The 17,953-nt window shown below is 40.0% G+C and overlaps 1 protein-coding gene across 1 annotated transcript in view; it reads left to right on the top strand.

Moving 5' to 3' along the window:
- The first annotated feature begins 221 nt into the window (after nucleotides 1–221).
- LOC124776320 (protein canopy homolog 3) overlaps nucleotides 222–17,953 on the top strand; it is a 38,887-nt gene continuing 21,155 nt past the window's right edge. The window contains exons 1-3 of the mRNA XM_047251257.1: nucleotides 222–746; nucleotides 2,327–2,453; nucleotides 6,489–6,623. Of these exons, the coding sequence (XP_047107213.1) occupies nucleotides 632–746; nucleotides 2,327–2,453; nucleotides 6,489–6,623 (377 nt within the window). The 5' untranslated portion in view covers nucleotides 222–631. The remainder of the gene's footprint in view (nucleotides 747–2,326; nucleotides 2,454–6,488; nucleotides 6,624–17,953) is intronic.

Below are 17,953 nucleotides of genomic sequence, written 5' to 3'. Positions count from 1 at the left end.
GTAGCTTTTGCAACTGCTAGCTGTTTGGTTGCGGATATTTCTTTCTTCCGTTTTTCCAATTATTTACTGACGCACGAATGTTTTGTAAACGTCACCATTTAATTTCCAGTCGATTCGCGCCGAACGTTTTCATTGGGTGATGGTAACTTGTTCTGATTGGTTGAGTGCACTGTTGTGACTTATCTTTGGTCGAGGAAATAAGCGCACGTGTTTTCATAGGACAATTAACTTGTCACTGCGATGGTGGGGGAACAACCTATTGCTGATATTTGGAGTGTATTTTTTGTGCACAAAGAAAACTATTATTCTAATAATTAAGGGAAAAGTAACGACAGTTAGCACTATATGACATTTTCAATCAATGCTTCAGTAAAAATAGTTCGAAGTAGAAACACGTGTACCGTTGCCGTCTAGGGGAAGTCGACAGATGACAATTGTGGGTATTTATGTTCGTCGATTATCTCAGGTTGTGTTTGATGACAAATTCTGTCGGGTGCTCGTGAGATCGCTTATAACCAATATAAGAAAGGTAAGACTTGGCATACAAGAGCAGGCGATAAAACAATACTTGGAGAAAGGTATATGAAGTCGGAAGTATGTTTATGGGAACGTGATACAGGAGGCTGGGTAAATGTTAGCTATGGATATTGCGGTCGTAATTCTGTTCTCCGTTCTTATGGTGACGAACTTGTGTGCTGGAGTTACTGAAGAAGATGAAGGCGTGAAGTATGCAAACAAATGTGAAGGTTAGTAGGAATAGGCGATACGGGAATAAAACTGGTCATCAAGTTTCCAAATGATTTAAATTAATTCTAGAGATAAATTCATGCAATATTTATTTACAGAATCTCAACATTACCACTGCTGCTACTAGTAATTGAATTAATTAACTTCAGTTATTTTTAATTACTAAATTTTATATTATATATCTTGTACGGTGTATAAATATTTCTCTTTCATTTGTAAACGCTACGTTTTAAGTCCAATATCACCTTGCATATAATCATCAGGCTTTATTAATAAGTTTATGAATTTCGAAGTTGGTATATACTGACCAGCTTAATTGGTGTGAAGTCTCCGCTCTTTAAGGAATTGTTTTGTCAAATTGAAGTGTCGCCTGTCTCGTCAGAGTGCGAGCCAGTACTTGTGGAAGTAGTACTGTGGCAGTAATGCTTCTGCCACAGGAACACAATTATACAGCAGTTACATAGCAGGTAAAACAACAAGCGCCTGATACATATCCTGCTGATGGATGCTAAAAATTTAACTTACTTGTGTACACAACGAACAGAAATTATTATGGGTAAACCTTTTATCAGAACAAGTGATATTTTGGAGAAACGTGCTATGAGCATAGATTACTCAAATTAGAGTGAGGTAATGATTAAGAGGAAAAATACAACGTGGAAGATAAAGAGATTAACTTAATTTTCGATTATAATACGTGAAGGAAACGTGCACAGATACCCAGATTTGCACTGAATAGAAAGTAATTGACATTAGCTACAAAACCAGTTAAATCACACACACACACACGGGCACCATCAAACAAAACCAATTCATTACTCTGCGTCATAATGTCGTCCACACGCCACAACACCCTAATGTCATGGCTAGGTAGAGCTAGAGATACCTGCTTCAAAGCAAAATGAAACGAAACTGGTTGTCACCTGATGGTTAAGCAACAAATTTTGGGAACTTTTTTGTTTACACATTTTTGTGTACTGTTTGCACACTTTTACTTGGCCTTTCTGTGATTGTTTTGTGAGCTGAATTCATGCATCTCCAGATTGTTTGTACTTGCACCATCCTTAGGTATGTAACAATATTTGTACCCTAACAATAAACTAATGTTGTGAATATAGTGATGATCAGTGTGTGTCGTTGTGCATAGTGATTGTTAATGTTATTTCCAAAAATGAGCAAATAGGCTGTACCTGACCCTTCTCGTGACTCACCATAAACTTTCTTGCCACTTTTGCTGCGATGTAATCCTTTACGTGTTTGTTTCTTTTATATGCTGTAAGTTGGCTGCTATGGGAAAAAGAGGCAAGGCTAGTCTCAGCAGCCAATCTACTACGTATCGATCGGTAGCTCCTGCTGCCAGGGTCCTTCACTCATGGGCCAAGTAAAAATGTGCAATCACCTGGCTTCCAATCAAAACATTTAAACATTTTTAAAAATGTTACTGAGCAGGTGCAATGCAATGGAGGGCCTCTAAGATGAAAGCGTATAATTATAACCAGAAACTAGGTGGGATTTTATTAAAATATGTTATAAATATATTTCTCTCTTTCTGATGTTTAACTGTCTGGAAATGTTTCAGTATGCAAAGTTCTTGCAGTAGAACTAGAATCTCGACTTGAAGAAACGGGAAAAAAGCGTGATGTCCTGGAGATAGGATATTCTCTAGATGATGTGAAACCAAAGAAGAAGTACAAATATGAAAAATCGTAAGTGAAGTTTTCCCCCTTACATACTAGTGATGTTCAAAATCTAATGCAGATTTGACTGTTGCATACTGTACATTATTTTTCGGTAGCCTACATGGTTTCAATAATGGTTACGTAGTACAGCTTACTTGCAAAAAGAAAACACACACCCACAGTAAATGTTTATATTATGTCAAGCAATATACGTCTTCCTCATAAGAATACTATTTCATTGGAAGTCTTGTGAATTCTGATCTGTTAGCTAATTAGTTGTGCATTCATCCATAATTATTTTGTAAAGTGGTATCATACATGTCATTGTAATTGATAAAGGAAACAGTTATTAAAAATACTAATTTATGCATACAGTAAGATTATCTTCTCAGAAAAAGTTTAACATTGTTCATATGTGTCATACCACTCCACTGGTCACTATGCCCGCCCCCCCCCCCCCTCCCCCCTCAAACACACGCACAGATGGGTACACTATGGCTGAACCTTGCATGCTGTTGAATTATTCGTATTGTCCCAGTGGCCCGACGGAAAAACCTGTCAGCACCTTACCACTATGAATGAGAGATTGAGCTCAACAGAATTGAAAAAGGTTAGGATTGTCCTTCACTTGTCCTGGGAATAAGATTTTACACTAAGGATCATTAATCTGGCAGTTTACTGTAGAATTACAGTTATTTTATGTTAAGGAATGATAAAGTGTTACTGTTTGTATCTCTGGTGTCTAAATAATCCTTGTCTTTGTAGCATGAATTAGTCAAAATTTGTGTTTTAACAGACTTTTTAAACATTTTGGTTTTAGTTGCCTCTTCAATCTTCTTGGACAGTTCATTACAAAAATTTATTTCCTATTTGAAAATGCTGTTTTGTGATTTTTTTGTTACTTACCATCAGTGGTAAATGTAAGTTAATGCTGGCTCTTATTGTTCCATGATTGTGAATGCTGCTGTCTGTGACATAATTACTGATGTTCTTCATATGTACAGCAGGTTGGTAGACATACTCATTTGGTGCAGTTAGAATCCCCAGCAGCTAAAACAGATCTTTACAGGAAGCCTGATTGCTATTTATAGCTATTATTCTAGTAGCTTTTTTGTGTAGTCTGAAGACCGTACATGTTTCATGTATGGGAACACAAAAATTGATTCCATAGCTAAAGATGGAACACACATGGGAATAGTCTCTGATTATAAGGCATTGTGTGTTAAACACTGATGACAGAGGTGTCAAGACAGTAGCATGCTGATAACATTTTCTCTGCTGGTTAAAATGCACTTTTGGTGTCAGCGGTTCTTCTGCTGTGTGCTGCTGCTTTCAGTTTCTTTCTGTTGGTTGTGGCCAATTAGGTGATAGTATACAGTAGCCAGTAAGAATCTCTGAATCTAATGGCGTGTTTCTGCTGAAGATATGAATTGATTACTTTTGTTTACACCATGGATAGTATGATATTGATTATTATTAATCTGGCTGTTATGGTTCATAAAGTTAGTTACTGATTGTCAGTGGAGGAAAGCTGGCTCTGGTAACATACTGATGACTAGAGGAAAACTTTCCGTGATGGACTAATCATTTACCATAGCCCAATGATCATTTCAGAAACTTTGTGGATATTTTTGAAGTGTCTCAATTTCTGAGGTTGCAGCTACACTGGAATCTAAGAATCAAGTTTGAATATTATAGAATATGAGAACGAAGTCTTTTCCGATGGCAATGTTATGTAAATCATTGTCGATTTTCTTGCTGCATCAATTCAGGATAAAATCTCGAGCTTTTGATGATAGCCTCCATTATCATTGTCAGGCGCAGCTGACTGTCTTCACTGCTGCTGTGGTGGCCTTATATAGCCCGTGGATGGCCTCTGATTGGTTGGCTTGTAATAGGTCGCCTGTTACATACTGCTGTCACAGACAGTGTGAATGTCTGTGCTGATGGTGCCACTGCTTCTTTGGGATTGTAAACATTTCAAGGAACATCTCTGGTGCTTCTCTCCATCAAACACTTGTTCCCATACACTGCTTGGATAATATCAGCTACCACGGTAGTTCTTCTTGCTCATTCTTTTTTCAGCAGCTTCCTTACAAATAGAATCCCAGTATGTGGAGGCATGGGACAAAATTTTTTTCATCAAACAGTATTTTATGTTTGTTAGTGAGACTGTGCTCCACAATCACTGATTTCTATAGTTCTGTTTTTAATGTGCCATTGGTGTTCTGCACAGTGGTCAGAAACGGTACACATGGTCCGACCTATATAACTGCTTCCATACTCACAGGGGATGTGATAAATTCTAGGGATCCTGAGGCTGAGACTGTCCTTAACAGGGTGCATTGTCTTAATTTTCTAAGGACGACGAAAAATCGCTCTTATACCCCGTTTACCCAGGACTCTTCCTATTTTACTGGATATAGTGCCAAAAAAAGGAAGAACCGCGATCTGTGGTTAATTCTGTGAGTGTGCAGCATTTTGGCATTTCCTTTTTATGGAGAACTCTGCCTTTATATCACATGCACCATAGCCATCCTTTTGGAACATGTACTTCAGATGGTTAATTTCAGACTTCAAGTGTCCTTCCTCAGAAACAGTTTTAGCTCTATATACCAACGTGTTGAATACGGCTCTCTTTTGAACAGTATGAGGGAAACTCTGTGCATTAAGATATAAATCGGTATGCTTTGGCTTGCATTACACAGAGTGGCAGAGACGCCCGTCTGTCTGGATGTTCAGATGTATGCTGTTCATGTTTTTGATAAATTGTTAGATAGCTTCCGTGCCGTGTGGTCAGACCATAAAGTATTGGCAGCAAAATGATAAAACAAGGCTGGATGGAGGGGAGCCGAATTTAATGCACTTTCTTCACATTTCTCCATGAAAAAGGTAGCCAGTGATGGAGACAACAGAGCCCATCGCCATACCATCTGTCATTTCATAAAATTTACTACCATACAAGATATAGGTGGTCATCATCACAGGCCAGAGCAACTTTATAGTTTCAGGAGGAAAAAGTTCTGCCAGCATTTTCAGTGTCCTCTGCAGGAACTTTTATGAACAGGCTGACTAAAATGTGATTTGATTTTGTACGAGAACCAATTGCACTGACGGTAGGTCTCAAGGGAACATTATCCTTGTGGATCTTCGGTAGTTCGTACAACCTGGGAGGTCTAAAATCTCGGACTCTCAGATTTTTTGTAACATCATCTGGTAGACCGGAATTCTCCAGTAGCTCTGTAGTTTATCTGCTGTATGTCAAAGTTGGGTTCCATTGAAGACATTTGTACTAACTACCCTGTAATAGTGACCACATTTTGCTATGATATTTGATTTTATTAAGAATGGTGGTGGCATTTTATTTGTCAGCTGGTAATACGAGAAGATCTTCATCTCTCCTAAGTAAACGTAACCACTCTCTCTCCTCTCTACTGATATTAGATTTGGGAGCCTTAGCTGAGGCTAAAAAGCAACTGGTAATAAGCCTCACTTTGTCGGTGTCATCCTGCGCAAGATGCTGTACCGCCTGTTCTACTCCACTGATAAGATCCACAATGGGTATAGTAACTGGTGTAGGAGCAAAATTCAAACCTTTATTAAGGGCCGAGATGGCTCCTCCTTTTTCTTGTTCTTGTCCGACAGGTTAACAACAATGCGTACTGCTTCATAAGATGACTCTGATCTTTGCATAGCTGCAAGACGCCCAGATTTATTTATTTATTTGTTTAGCTGATATGCTGCTAAGATGAGCTCTTTGATGGACAGCTGTCATCGTATCGACCCACCCCCAGTCAGAAGACGAGAGACCTGTAGATAACTAAAGATAGCAACTGTATAAACTGTGTCCATTAAAATCCAGTTTGTAACTTGTGTGTTGTCATCTTTCTTTGACGATTGCCTGGATTGTCTTTGATAGTATATTCTTCAGCCATTTTTAATTGTGAAGTCACCTGTTCTTGGGCAGCATGGACTAGGCATAAAATTGAAGGAAGTTTTCACCATTGTTGCAGAAGTTATTTTATTAAGGCACACCTCTGACAAAATTAATCATTTCTTCAGGGAACTTCGCCTGATAGAGTCTCTGGAAGGCATATGTGACAAAATTCTTGAGTATAACATCCACAAGGAGAGGAGTGACAGTACAAGATTTGCAAAAGGAATGAGCCAGACATTTCAGACACTTCATGGTCTGGTGTAAGTACTACCAAAATTTATCAATTGTAACTTTATCCATTACATGTTAAAATAATTAAGTTGTAGGCATAGTCCATATCAATTCAGGCAGGCTAGGAAAAAATCTTACCTTCGTATCTCAGATGTTATTGAATGTAGCATATGTTAAAATGAAGGAACACGTATGTTTTTGTTTTCTTCAAAAAAAATTTCTGCTCAGAGATACAGCCCTCCAAAGAAGACACTGCGCATACCATTTTGAAGATGCGAATTTTGGAAAAAATTTTAAAATGCTTTGTCTCTGAAAAATATATATAATTTGAAAGATAATGGTTTTATGATTACAAATAAATCCTCCATTTGGACTTTTTTTGTCAAAGTTCTTTTACTATAGCATTCTGAATTTTTTTTGTAATTTATGGAAAAACGTTTTAAAAACTGCTAATCCATAAAATTTTGAATTTTTTTTCCCTGTTGATTAGTATCTGAAAAGGAGAGCTTCCACTTTCAGGTTGAACAGGTTTTATAAACAATTGAAATTTTTGCCATGCATAGAACCTGTTTTGTTACCAAATTATCACATAACAGGCTCATAAAAATCAAAACCTAGCGTTATTCAACAATATTTTAGTTTTGAAAAATGAGTAAGATACTCATTTTTCAAGCATTTTAAATGGTTCCAAAATGTATATGAAAGATCCAAAGAGTTAAATGTTTCAATTCATTCACCTTCTGTGCACTTTGTTATGCACTTACAATCTTCAAAACATTGCAAACAGGAAGTGAACACTGATGGTGTTGTTGCTGTCCTTCAGCTGGAAACCTATATGTAGTAGCCGGTCCATGTGGTAGCATAAAGTTCACTATAATTTTGTTTAACTCATAACTGGTGTCTATAATCTCTGCAATCCACCATTCACGGTCATACACACACGCCACGAACATCCCTCTTCTCAGATTGTGAATCTGAATGTTATCCTGCTGTTTTTGAGGTGTTGGCTGAAAGAACAAAATTTCTTTTCTTGCTCTCTAAAGTGTGTGCAATATGAGTTCACCCATCACTTTGACTCCAAAAATGTGTCTTCTGAATTCCTTTCACAGAAGTAGTTTGTTTGGATCATTCTTCTTTTTTCTGCTCACGGAATTCTTGGATTTCCTTTTGTCTAAAAAGAATGAGGGCTGTGGATGTGCAAGATTTCACGACTCTTGTAAAATCCTCAGCATTCTGAATGTCGGCTGTATCTGGTCTGGAAAGATTATGATTTGTAGCATGGTGCTTCAGCAGGCCTCCTACACCATCACAAGGCCCCTTCACATGACCAGTAGCACTGTATACCCAGTCAGTTGGCACAAGTGACTTACTCAGCTGGTAACGATTTTTAAAATGACTAGGAGCACAATCAGAAATAATGATGATCTGCTCTGTCCCTGTTTGCAGTTGAAGAATTTTGCCCATTGTTAGCAAAGCATATGCTAAGTGATGTCCTGTGTCATCACTTATAACTGCAACACTTGTGGTCTTGTTTTGAAAATATGTCACTCCTGTAAAAATTGAAACCTGGTCATTGCTCCAATAATACCCTTGTACTTCTTGTGGGAGAATTACAGACCAGTTCTCAGCAAAATCACTGTGAAGCACTAAACATAATTCTTCAGCCTGTACACACCCTTTCACTTCTGCAATGTCTTGTTGTTGCAAATTCTTCAGATGCTGGTGTGTTACTGCTTTCACTGACCATTTATCAAGTTCATCAATGAAACTATCAAAGGCAACAGTTTTCTTTATTAGTTTCTTTCCTCCCATGTTGCATATGTAATTTCTGCAGAGTTATCTGCTACGTCTTCCAGACAAAGTATCTGTGAAGACAGCCCTCCCTTTCCAGGGTAGTCACCTCATTCTTGAAACAAACAAGTCTCTCGCTTTATGTCACAGACTACTAATGACTTCACATGCCCAACCAAGGTGTTATGTGCTCCAGTAAGTTCTTCAAATTACCACACGAAGTTCAAAATTTGTGCAGTACACATTTAAACAGACATTTCTAGGTGGGTGAGGAACTACCCACTTAGGTTGTAGTGCATAAAATCTTGATCTTCCATTATGTAAAGTTGTTCTTATAAATTCCAAAAGTTTCTTTAATACTGCGAGTCGTGTACCTCTTCACTTTCACAACTTTTTGACCTTCAACCGTTATGGTTATAGTGACTTTTTTGCCGGCACTCTGGTGAGAACAGTCCCATTTATCTTACAGATAAAATGACTGCACTATCTGAACTTGAGCTGCTTCTACAGGATGACCATAATAGGGATCTGCTCTTCCAAAGACTCCTTTTACAGACCTCACCTTTCTTGATTTGTCTACCATGTACTTTGGTACTGATGGAATGTAGTTCAAAATTGTTTTCTTTGAAAAGTCTCTGTTTTCTTATCTCACTGGTATAATAGTTAAAACTTGCATCTTTTCACTGTAGGATGCACAATATTCAATGCCTGAATTTATATTAGTGAAAAATTCCTGGCTAGAAGTGCAGGAGTGCTTTGGTTCATTGTCTTCTGAAGATGGAATTTCTGTTTTGAAGAGTGTGGTCAATTTTGCTGTAGTGTGTTCATCCATAGCTTTAGTAATTTCTCTGCACTTTCTTGATGCATAGAGCTTATGGCTCGATTTCACTGACCATCTTAATAGTAGTAGTAACATCTAGGTTTACCTTTGTAGTTGACTGATTGAGAGTATTTAATTCTTCCTCTATTGGTGGAAGATCTGCACCATGAGAAGCTTCACTTGTTCAGATACAATCATTGTTGTTATTCTGTTAAAATATTTAGAACACAAAAAGTAGTCACTTTGAAACAGTCTTTAAATGAGAACACTTAGTCCCAACCTGAACGAAGTCTGTTTTTTGTTTGTCTTATTATCACTCTTTTATGGATATGCAAATAGTCAGCACACTTCACTCTCCTGTGGCCCCAGTCAGAAGAAATTTCAGACAGTCCTTTTCACAAAACACACTGCAACTGTGTCAATTGTCAAATTCCTCTTGAAAACACAGAACTCACTGGATAGTCTCAGATTTCTTAGAAGCACTGAACAATTAAAATACAGAAACTTGCAATGAACAACCGTGACATAGAACTACAACAGAGTGTAAGAAGTAACCTGCAACAAAGAAAGTGAAAGAAGTAACTTGCAACAAAGAAAGTGAAAACCTATCCAACTTAAAAGTGGAAGCTCTCCCTTACAGAGAATATAGTACTACATGGTACTAATACACAGAAAAAATATCAAACTTTTCTGGATAGGAATGTTTGAAAAATAATTTTTTTCTGTAAATTATAAAAAAAATTTTCAAAAAGTGACATTAAAAGAACTTTGGCAGATATGTCCAAACAGAGGATACCACTGTAACCTTAAAGCAATTATCTTTCAAATAAAAAAACTGTAACAAAATATCTAGAACTGTTACAGAGATGCAGCATTTTAAAAAAATTTCCGAAATTTGCACCGTCAGAATGGTGTTCACAGTGTCATCTGTGGCGGCACGTATCTTGGGGCAGGAAGTTTTTTGGAGAATACAAAAAAATTTGTGTTTCTTACCTACTCCTGCATTTTAACATATGGTAAATTCAATAACATCCAAGATTATGAAGGTAACCCCCCTGCCTGAAGTGATATGGGTTATGCCTGTATATTAAACAGTATGGAATAACAACAATATTATGAAAAGGGTGGAGTGCTTCTCACCATATAGAGGAGACATTGACTCCCAGACAGGCACAACAAAAAGACAGCCATACATTTAAGCTTACAGCGAAAAGGTCTTCTTTTGAGATAGAAACACACACACACACACACACAAAAGACAATGACGAATGGCTCCAGCCACTGAGTCTGGCAACAGCAGCCAAGACAGTGATCATGATTGCATGAATTCTGCTTATGTGAATGCTGAAAGCTTGAGTGTAAAGCAGTCTTTTCATTGCGCCTATCTACGACTCAGTATCTTGTCCTCATAATATTATGTTGTATATTTACATATATGAGTTTTTATGTAAGTTGGAATATGCAGTCGTAAAATCCAGCGCACAGATATGAGCTCACATTTAAAGCAGCCTTCCAACATCATTAGAATCAAATGAAATCTAAAAGACAAGACACATTGCTGTACCTTTAATTGATCATATTGTAAAAAGACTATTTGAAACACCCAAAATAACATATCATGGTTAGTAATAAGTGAAACAGTAAAAACGAAAGATTGATTGAAAACACTGAATTTTCGTATATTTCATTTTCATTAAAAATTCGTTAACTTTCATTTGTTCTTCATAAACTACCCTGTTACTATCTGCCAATAAACCCTGATTTTTTTTAGAGACTCAAACTCCCATGTGTAAAACAGCATCATACTTCTGATTATTTTACAAATGAATTGATGTGTTAAATATTAGACGCTAAGCATGTAAGTGAGAAAAAGTTTCAAATAATGTATAAAGTTTCTTGGAAGGCACTAAGCGCTCTTGTTGTCAAGCACTGGATGAGTATAGTGGGGGTAATTTGTGCTCCAATTGAAGGATCTCAATGTTTATGGTGTCATATCTTCTCAACTATATTTCATACAGTGATACAATTTTGCAGGTACATCCAATGGTATAGTTAGATACTATCTGCAAAATGTATTGTGAATATAGTTAGTAGTAAAAAAATAATAAATTAAAATGTCAGACCTGTTGCTGAGGTTGCACTGCATGAACAACTGAAATATAGTAAGCACTAAACTTTTTTCCTTGCATAGTTTTACTGGGGATGTTGGGGAGAAACAGTTTCAGAAAGGGTTGAAATTATATGCAAAGTTCATTGCTCCCATTCTCAAATCCTGGGCGAATATAATACGGGTAATTTGTGCCCCATGATTTACACTGCCTCAAAACATAAATACAGTTTTAAACTGTAATACTTGTCTTACTACCTTAAACCTTTAATATAAGATTATAACTCTTAATGAATAGTATACGAGAGCCTTTTAAATTTGATCAGTAAGTATATGAAATACAAAATGTCCAATTTTTTTTGCCATTGGAAGCTTTTAGATACATAACTTGAATAGTGTTTTAGTATTGTAGGCTATGTTTCCTGAGATTACAGTATTCACATGGTTCATGGACAAGAGGAGCATTAATATTCTTCAATATTTGCTGGTACTTTCGGTTGTGATTACAATCATTACTCACCCCTGCGGGTTCAGGGGTAAGATTAGGCCCACGGTATTCGTGCCTGTCGTAAGAGGCGACTAAAAGAAGTCTCAGAGGTTTCGGCCCTTATGTGATGGTCCCTCTTGTGTTTGACCATCATATTTCAAAATTATTCTGAAGAACGAGCCAAATGGGGAAGGGTGCCTTACTTGGTGCATTGTATCCATAGTGCATTGAGATCTTTAGCCAGCTTATTCGTCGTTGCATTGCAGTCCCGCTCACTCTCCATCTTTTGGGTGAGGATACATTCCTGTGTGTGATTTCTGCCATGCACTCTGCAGTGTCGCTTTCTGCGCTGATGACGACCATGGACCACTTGCCACCTAATATCCAGCACAGTAGCCAGTCCGTTGTGGTGGGGCCGCCATTTACCCTGTTGGTTGTAGCCGCCTGACAACACAGGGATCGCTCTACTGATGCCTGCGCCGTTTAACTCCCCACATATGCCAAGGAGTAGATGCCTATCTCCCTGGGCCATCCTGCCAGGGTGGCCCTTGCTGTGGCACCCGTGAGGAGGGCCTTTGGTCAGAGTAGGTGGCATCAGGGTCGATGACACACAATGAAGCATGGCACTTCTTCTCTTGATGGTGGCCAACCACCAGCAGTCTCTAAGCGTTCGAGGGCTCACTTTAATGCAAACATCTATGACCCCAAATAGTTCCCCTCCCTGGCCACACCATGGGAGGAACGAAAGGCTATGAATGGCAGCAATATGTATTCGCCCTGGTATCTAGTCTCTACGAGAGCTGATGGGAAATCATTTGTGTCCATGAAGCCTCAGTTCTTCGTAGAGTATTTAGAGGGCAAGTTGGGGTGGTGGAGGGCTTGTCAAAAATGCGGTCCGGGTCAGTCTTGATAAAAACAGCATCCTCTGCCCAGTCATGGGCATTACTCGCTTGTAAGAAGCTGGGAGATGTTTCTGTTACTATCACACCCCATAAAAGCTTGAATATGGTCCAGGGCATTATCTTCACAGTCCGATGATGAGCTGCGCACCAACTTAAAGTGATGAGGTGTCCATTTCGTCTGGCACGTCCACCGGGCTCCGAGGGATAATCAGGTTGCCACTGGTGCCTTCATCTTGGCCTTCGAGGGTGACACATTACCTGAGAAGGTGATGTTGTTGTGGTCTTCAGTCCTGAGACTGGTTTGATGCAGCTCTCCATGCTGCTCTATCCTGTGCAAGCTTCTTCCTCTCCCAGTACCTACTGCAACCTACATCCTTCTGAATCTGCTTAGTGTAGTCATCTCTTGGTCTCCCTCTATGATTTTTACCCTCCACGCTGCCCTCCAGTACCAAATTGGTGATCCCTTGATGCCTCAGAACATGTCCTACTAACCGGTCCCTTCTTTTAGTCAGGTTGTACCACAAATTCCTCTTCTCCCCAATTCTATTCAGCACCTCCTCATTAGTTACTTGATCTGCCCATCTAATCTTCAGCATTCTTCTGTAGCACCACATTTCGAAAGCTTCTATTCTCTTCTTGTCCAAACTATTTACTGTCCACGTTTCACTTCCATACATGGCTACACTCCATACAAATACTTTCAGAAATGACTTCCTGACACTTAAATCAATACTAGATGTTAACAAATTTCTCTTCTTCAGAAACTCTTTCCTTGCCATTGCCAGTCTACATTTTATATCCTCTCTACTTCGACCATCATCAGTTATTTTGCTCCCCAAACAGCAAAACTCCTTTACTACTTTAAGTGTCTCATTTCCTAATCTAATTCCCTCAGCATCACCCAGTTTAATTCGACTACATTCCATTATTCTCGTTTTGCTTTTGTTAATGTTCATCTCATACCCTCCTTTCAAGACACTGTCCATTCCGTTCAACTGCTCTTCCAAGTCCTTTGCTGTCTCTGACATAATTACAATGTCATCGGTGAACCTCAAAGTTTTTATTTCTTCTACATGGATTTTAATACTTACTCCAAATTTTTCTTTTGTTTCCTTCACTGCTTGCTCAATATAGAGATTGAATAACATCGGGGAGAGGCTACAACCCTGTCTCACTCCCTTCCCAACCACTGCTTCCCTTTGATGTCCCTCGACTCTTATAACTGCCATCTGGTTTCTGTACAAATTGTAAATAGCCTTTTGCTCCCTGTATTTTACCCCTGCCACCTTCAGAATTTGAAAGAGAGTATTCCAGTCAACATTGTCAAAAGCTTTCTCTAAGTCTACAAATGCCAGAAATGTAGGTTTGCCTTTCCTTAATCTTTCTTCTAAGATAAGTCGTAGGGTCAGTATTGCCTCACGTGTTCCGATATTTCTGCAGAATCCAAACTGATCTTCCCCGAGGTCTGCTTCTACTAGTTTTTCCATTCGTCTGTAAAGAATTCGCGTTAGTATTATGCAGCTGTGACTTATTAAACTGATAGTTCGGTAATTTTCACATCTGTCAACACCTGCTTTCTTTGGGATTGGAATTATTATATTCTTCTTGAAGTCTGAGGGTATTTCGCCTGTCTCATACATCTTGCTCACAAGGTGGTAGAGTTTTGTCAGGACTGGCTCTCCCAAGGCTGTCAGTAGTTCTAATGGAATGTTGTCTACTCCCGTGGCCTTGTTTCGACTCAGGTCTTTCAGTGCTCTGTCAAATTCTTCACGCAATATCGTATCTCCCCTTTCATCTTCATCTTCATCCTCTTCCACTTCCATAATATTGTCCTCAAGTACATCGCCCCTGTATAGACCCTCTATATACTCCTTCCACCTTTCTGCTTTCCCTTCTTTGCTCAGAACTGGGTTTCCATCTGAGCTCTTGATGTTCATACAAGTGGTTCTCTTTTCTCCAAAGGTCTTTTTAATTTTCCTGTAGGCAGTATCTATCTTACCTCTAGTGAGATAAGCCTCTACATCCTTACATTTGTCCTCTAGCCATGCCTGCTTAGCCATTTTACACTTCCTGTCGATCTCATTTTTGAGACGTTTGTATTCCTTTTTGCCTGCTTCATTTACTGCATTTTTATATTTTCTCCTTTCATCAATTAAATTCGATATTTCTTCTGTTACCCAAGGATTACTACTAGCCCTCGTCTTTTTACCTACTTGATCCTCTGCTGCCTTCACTACTTCATCCCTCAAAGCTACCCATTCTTCTTCTACTGTATTTCTTTCCCCCATTCCTGTCAATTGTTCCCTTATGCTCTCCCTGAAACTCTGTGCAATCTCTGGTTCTTTCAGTTTATCCAGGTCCCATCTCCTTAAATTCCCACCTTTTTGCAGTTTCTTCAGTTTTAATCTACAGTTTATAACCAATAGATTGTGGTCAGAGTCCACATCTGCCCCTGGAAATGTCTTACAATTCAAAATCTGGTTCCTAAATCTCTGTATTACTATTATATAATCCATCTGAAACCTGTCAGTATCTCCAGGCATCTTCCATGTATACAACCTTATTTCATGATTCTTGAACCAAGTGTTAGCTATGATTAAGTTGTGCTGTGTGCAAAATTCTACCAGGTGGCTTCTTTTTTCATTTCTTACCCCCAATCCATATTCACCTACTACATTTCCTTCTTTTCCTTTTCCTACTGACGAATTCTGGTCACCCATGACTATTAAATTTTCATCTCCCATCACTATCTGAATAATTTCTTTTATTTCATCATACATTTCTTCAATTTCTTCGTCATCTGCAGAGCTTGTTGGCATATAAACTTCTACTACTGTGGTAGGAGTGGGCTTCGTATCTATCTTGGCCACGATAATGCGTTCACTATGCTGTTTGTAGTAGCTTACCCACATTCCTATTTTCCTATTCATTATTAAACCTACTCCTGCATTACCCCTATTTGATTTTGTGTTTATAACCCTGTAGTCACCTGACCAGAAGTCTTGTTCCTCCTGCCACCAAACATCACTAATTCCCACTATATGTAACTTTAACCTATCCATTTCCCTTTTTAAATTTTTTAACCTACCTGACCAATTAAGGGATCTGACATTCCACGCTCCAATCTGTAGAACGCCAGTTTCCTTTCTCTTGATAACGACATCCTCTTGAGTCCCCATCTGGAGATCCGAATGGGGGACTATTTTACCTCCGGAATATTTTACCCAAGAGGACACCATCATCATTTAACCATACAGTAAAGCTGCATGCCCTCGGGGAAAAATTACGGCCGTAGTTTCCCCTTGCTTTCAGCCGTTCGCAGTACCAGCACAGCAAGGCCGTTTTGGTTAGTGTTAAAAGGACAGATCAGTCAATCATCCAGACTGTTGCCCCTGCAACTACTGAAAACGCTGCTGCCCCTCTTCAGGAACCACACGTTCGTCTGGCCTCTCAACAGATAACCCTCCGTTGTGGTTGCACCTACGGTACGGCTATCTGTATCACTGAGGCATGCAAGCCTCCCCACCAATGGCAAGGTCCATGGTTCATGGTGGGTGAGGTCAAGCCATATATCCCTCCCCCTATGCGGTGCTTCAAGTGTTGGAAGTTCGGCCATACGTCTTCCCGCTGTGCTTTCAGCCTCATATGTCACGATTGTGGTGCTCCATCCCATCCTTATACTCCATGTACCCCACCTCCCATGTGTGTCAGCTGCGGAGAGCACCATCCTCCTTGCTTGCCGGACTGTAAGACTCTACAGAAGGAACAGAAAATAATGGAATACAAGACCCTGCACCGACTGATCTACACTGAGGCTAAACGGAAATTTGAACGGCTTCATCCCGTGCGTATGACGTCGTCTTATGCTGCCACTGTTACTCCTGTTATAGCTCAAGACCACATACAGTCAGCTCTCAGAGCCGAAGAACCACACCTGCCCCCTTGATGGTGGGGGGCACTTCCCTCCCTGTTGCTCCCACACCACCTACCTTGGGAGCAGGCCCCCCACCCCCCCTCCCTCTCCAACCATCGGGGACACCAGTCCCCACTTCTAAGCTGGAGAAGAGTAAGTCTTCTTCGGCTTCTCTCAATAGGAAGGGATCCCTTGGGTCACTCCCTTCCCAGGTTCCCACCAGTGGAAACCAGACACCTACCAGGGGCTGAAGAAGCCCCAGGTAGCTGGTCATAGGGCTTCGCGGTCCTCTTCAGTTCCGGAGACTGAATCAAAGAAGTCTTCCCAGTAAGGGCAATCAAAGGAACAATGTGAGAAATCGAAATCGAAGACGCCTAAGACGAAGGAAATTGTGGTGGCACCCACTCCACCGCTACCTACAAGCTTTGTGTCTGAGGATGCGATGGAGATTCTGGCGTCTGCTGAGGACCTAGATCTTGGCTGTCCCTTAGACATGATGGATGTTGCTCGCGTCTGTACTCAATTGGTGGCAGCAGGTGACCCAGCGTCGTAATCTGCCTCCTCAGTCTCTTCATGCCTTTCTCGATCATGGACAATTTCATCCTCCAGTGGAACTGCAGCTGTTTTTTCCACCATCTTGCTGAGCTCCGACGACTTCTCAGCCTTCTCCTTTTCCTCTGCATTGCTCTTCAGGAAACTTGGTTTCCGGTAATGCAAACCCCCGCCCTCCATGACTATTAGGTTTATTATAAGAACTGGGCAGCTTATGCGAGGGTATCTGGTGGCGTCTGCATCTACGTCCTTCACTCTCTTCACAGTGAGTATGTCCCTCTACAAACACCTTTAGAGGCTGTCGCTGTTCAAGTGTGAATGCCTCAGACTGTTACTGTCTGCAGCCTCTATTTTCCACCAGATGGTGAATTCTCACAGCATGTCCTGGCTGTGCTGATAGCCCAATTGCTGCCGCCTTTTCTGTTGCTGGGCGACTTCAATGCCCATAACCCTCTGTGGGGTGCATCAGTGGCAACAGGCCGATGCAGCATCATTGAGCAAGTATTGGCACAGCTCTACCTTTCTCTTTTAAATACTGGTGCCTTCACACATTTCAGTGTGGCGCATGGCACGTACTCAGCCATCGACCTTTCGATCTGCAGCCCTAGCCTATTACCATCGGTCCAATGGAATGTGCATGACAACTTGTGCGGTAGTGACCACTTTCCGATCTTTCTGTCACTGCCACACCATCACTCTTATGGGCGCCCCTGCAGATGGGCTGTGAATAAGGCTGACTGGGACTTGTTCACCTCCATTGCCACTATTATTGAGCATCTTTCCAATG

The sequence above is a fragment of the Schistocerca piceifrons genome, chromosome 2, assembly GCF_021461385.2.
Source record: "Schistocerca piceifrons isolate TAMUIC-IGC-003096 chromosome 2, iqSchPice1.1, whole genome shotgun sequence".
NCBI classification, from domain to species: Eukaryota; Metazoa; Arthropoda; class Insecta; order Orthoptera; family Acrididae; genus Schistocerca; species Schistocerca piceifrons.
The sequence above is the reverse complement of the archived record's forward strand: the minus strand, read 5'-3'. Positions and strand labels throughout refer to the sequence as shown.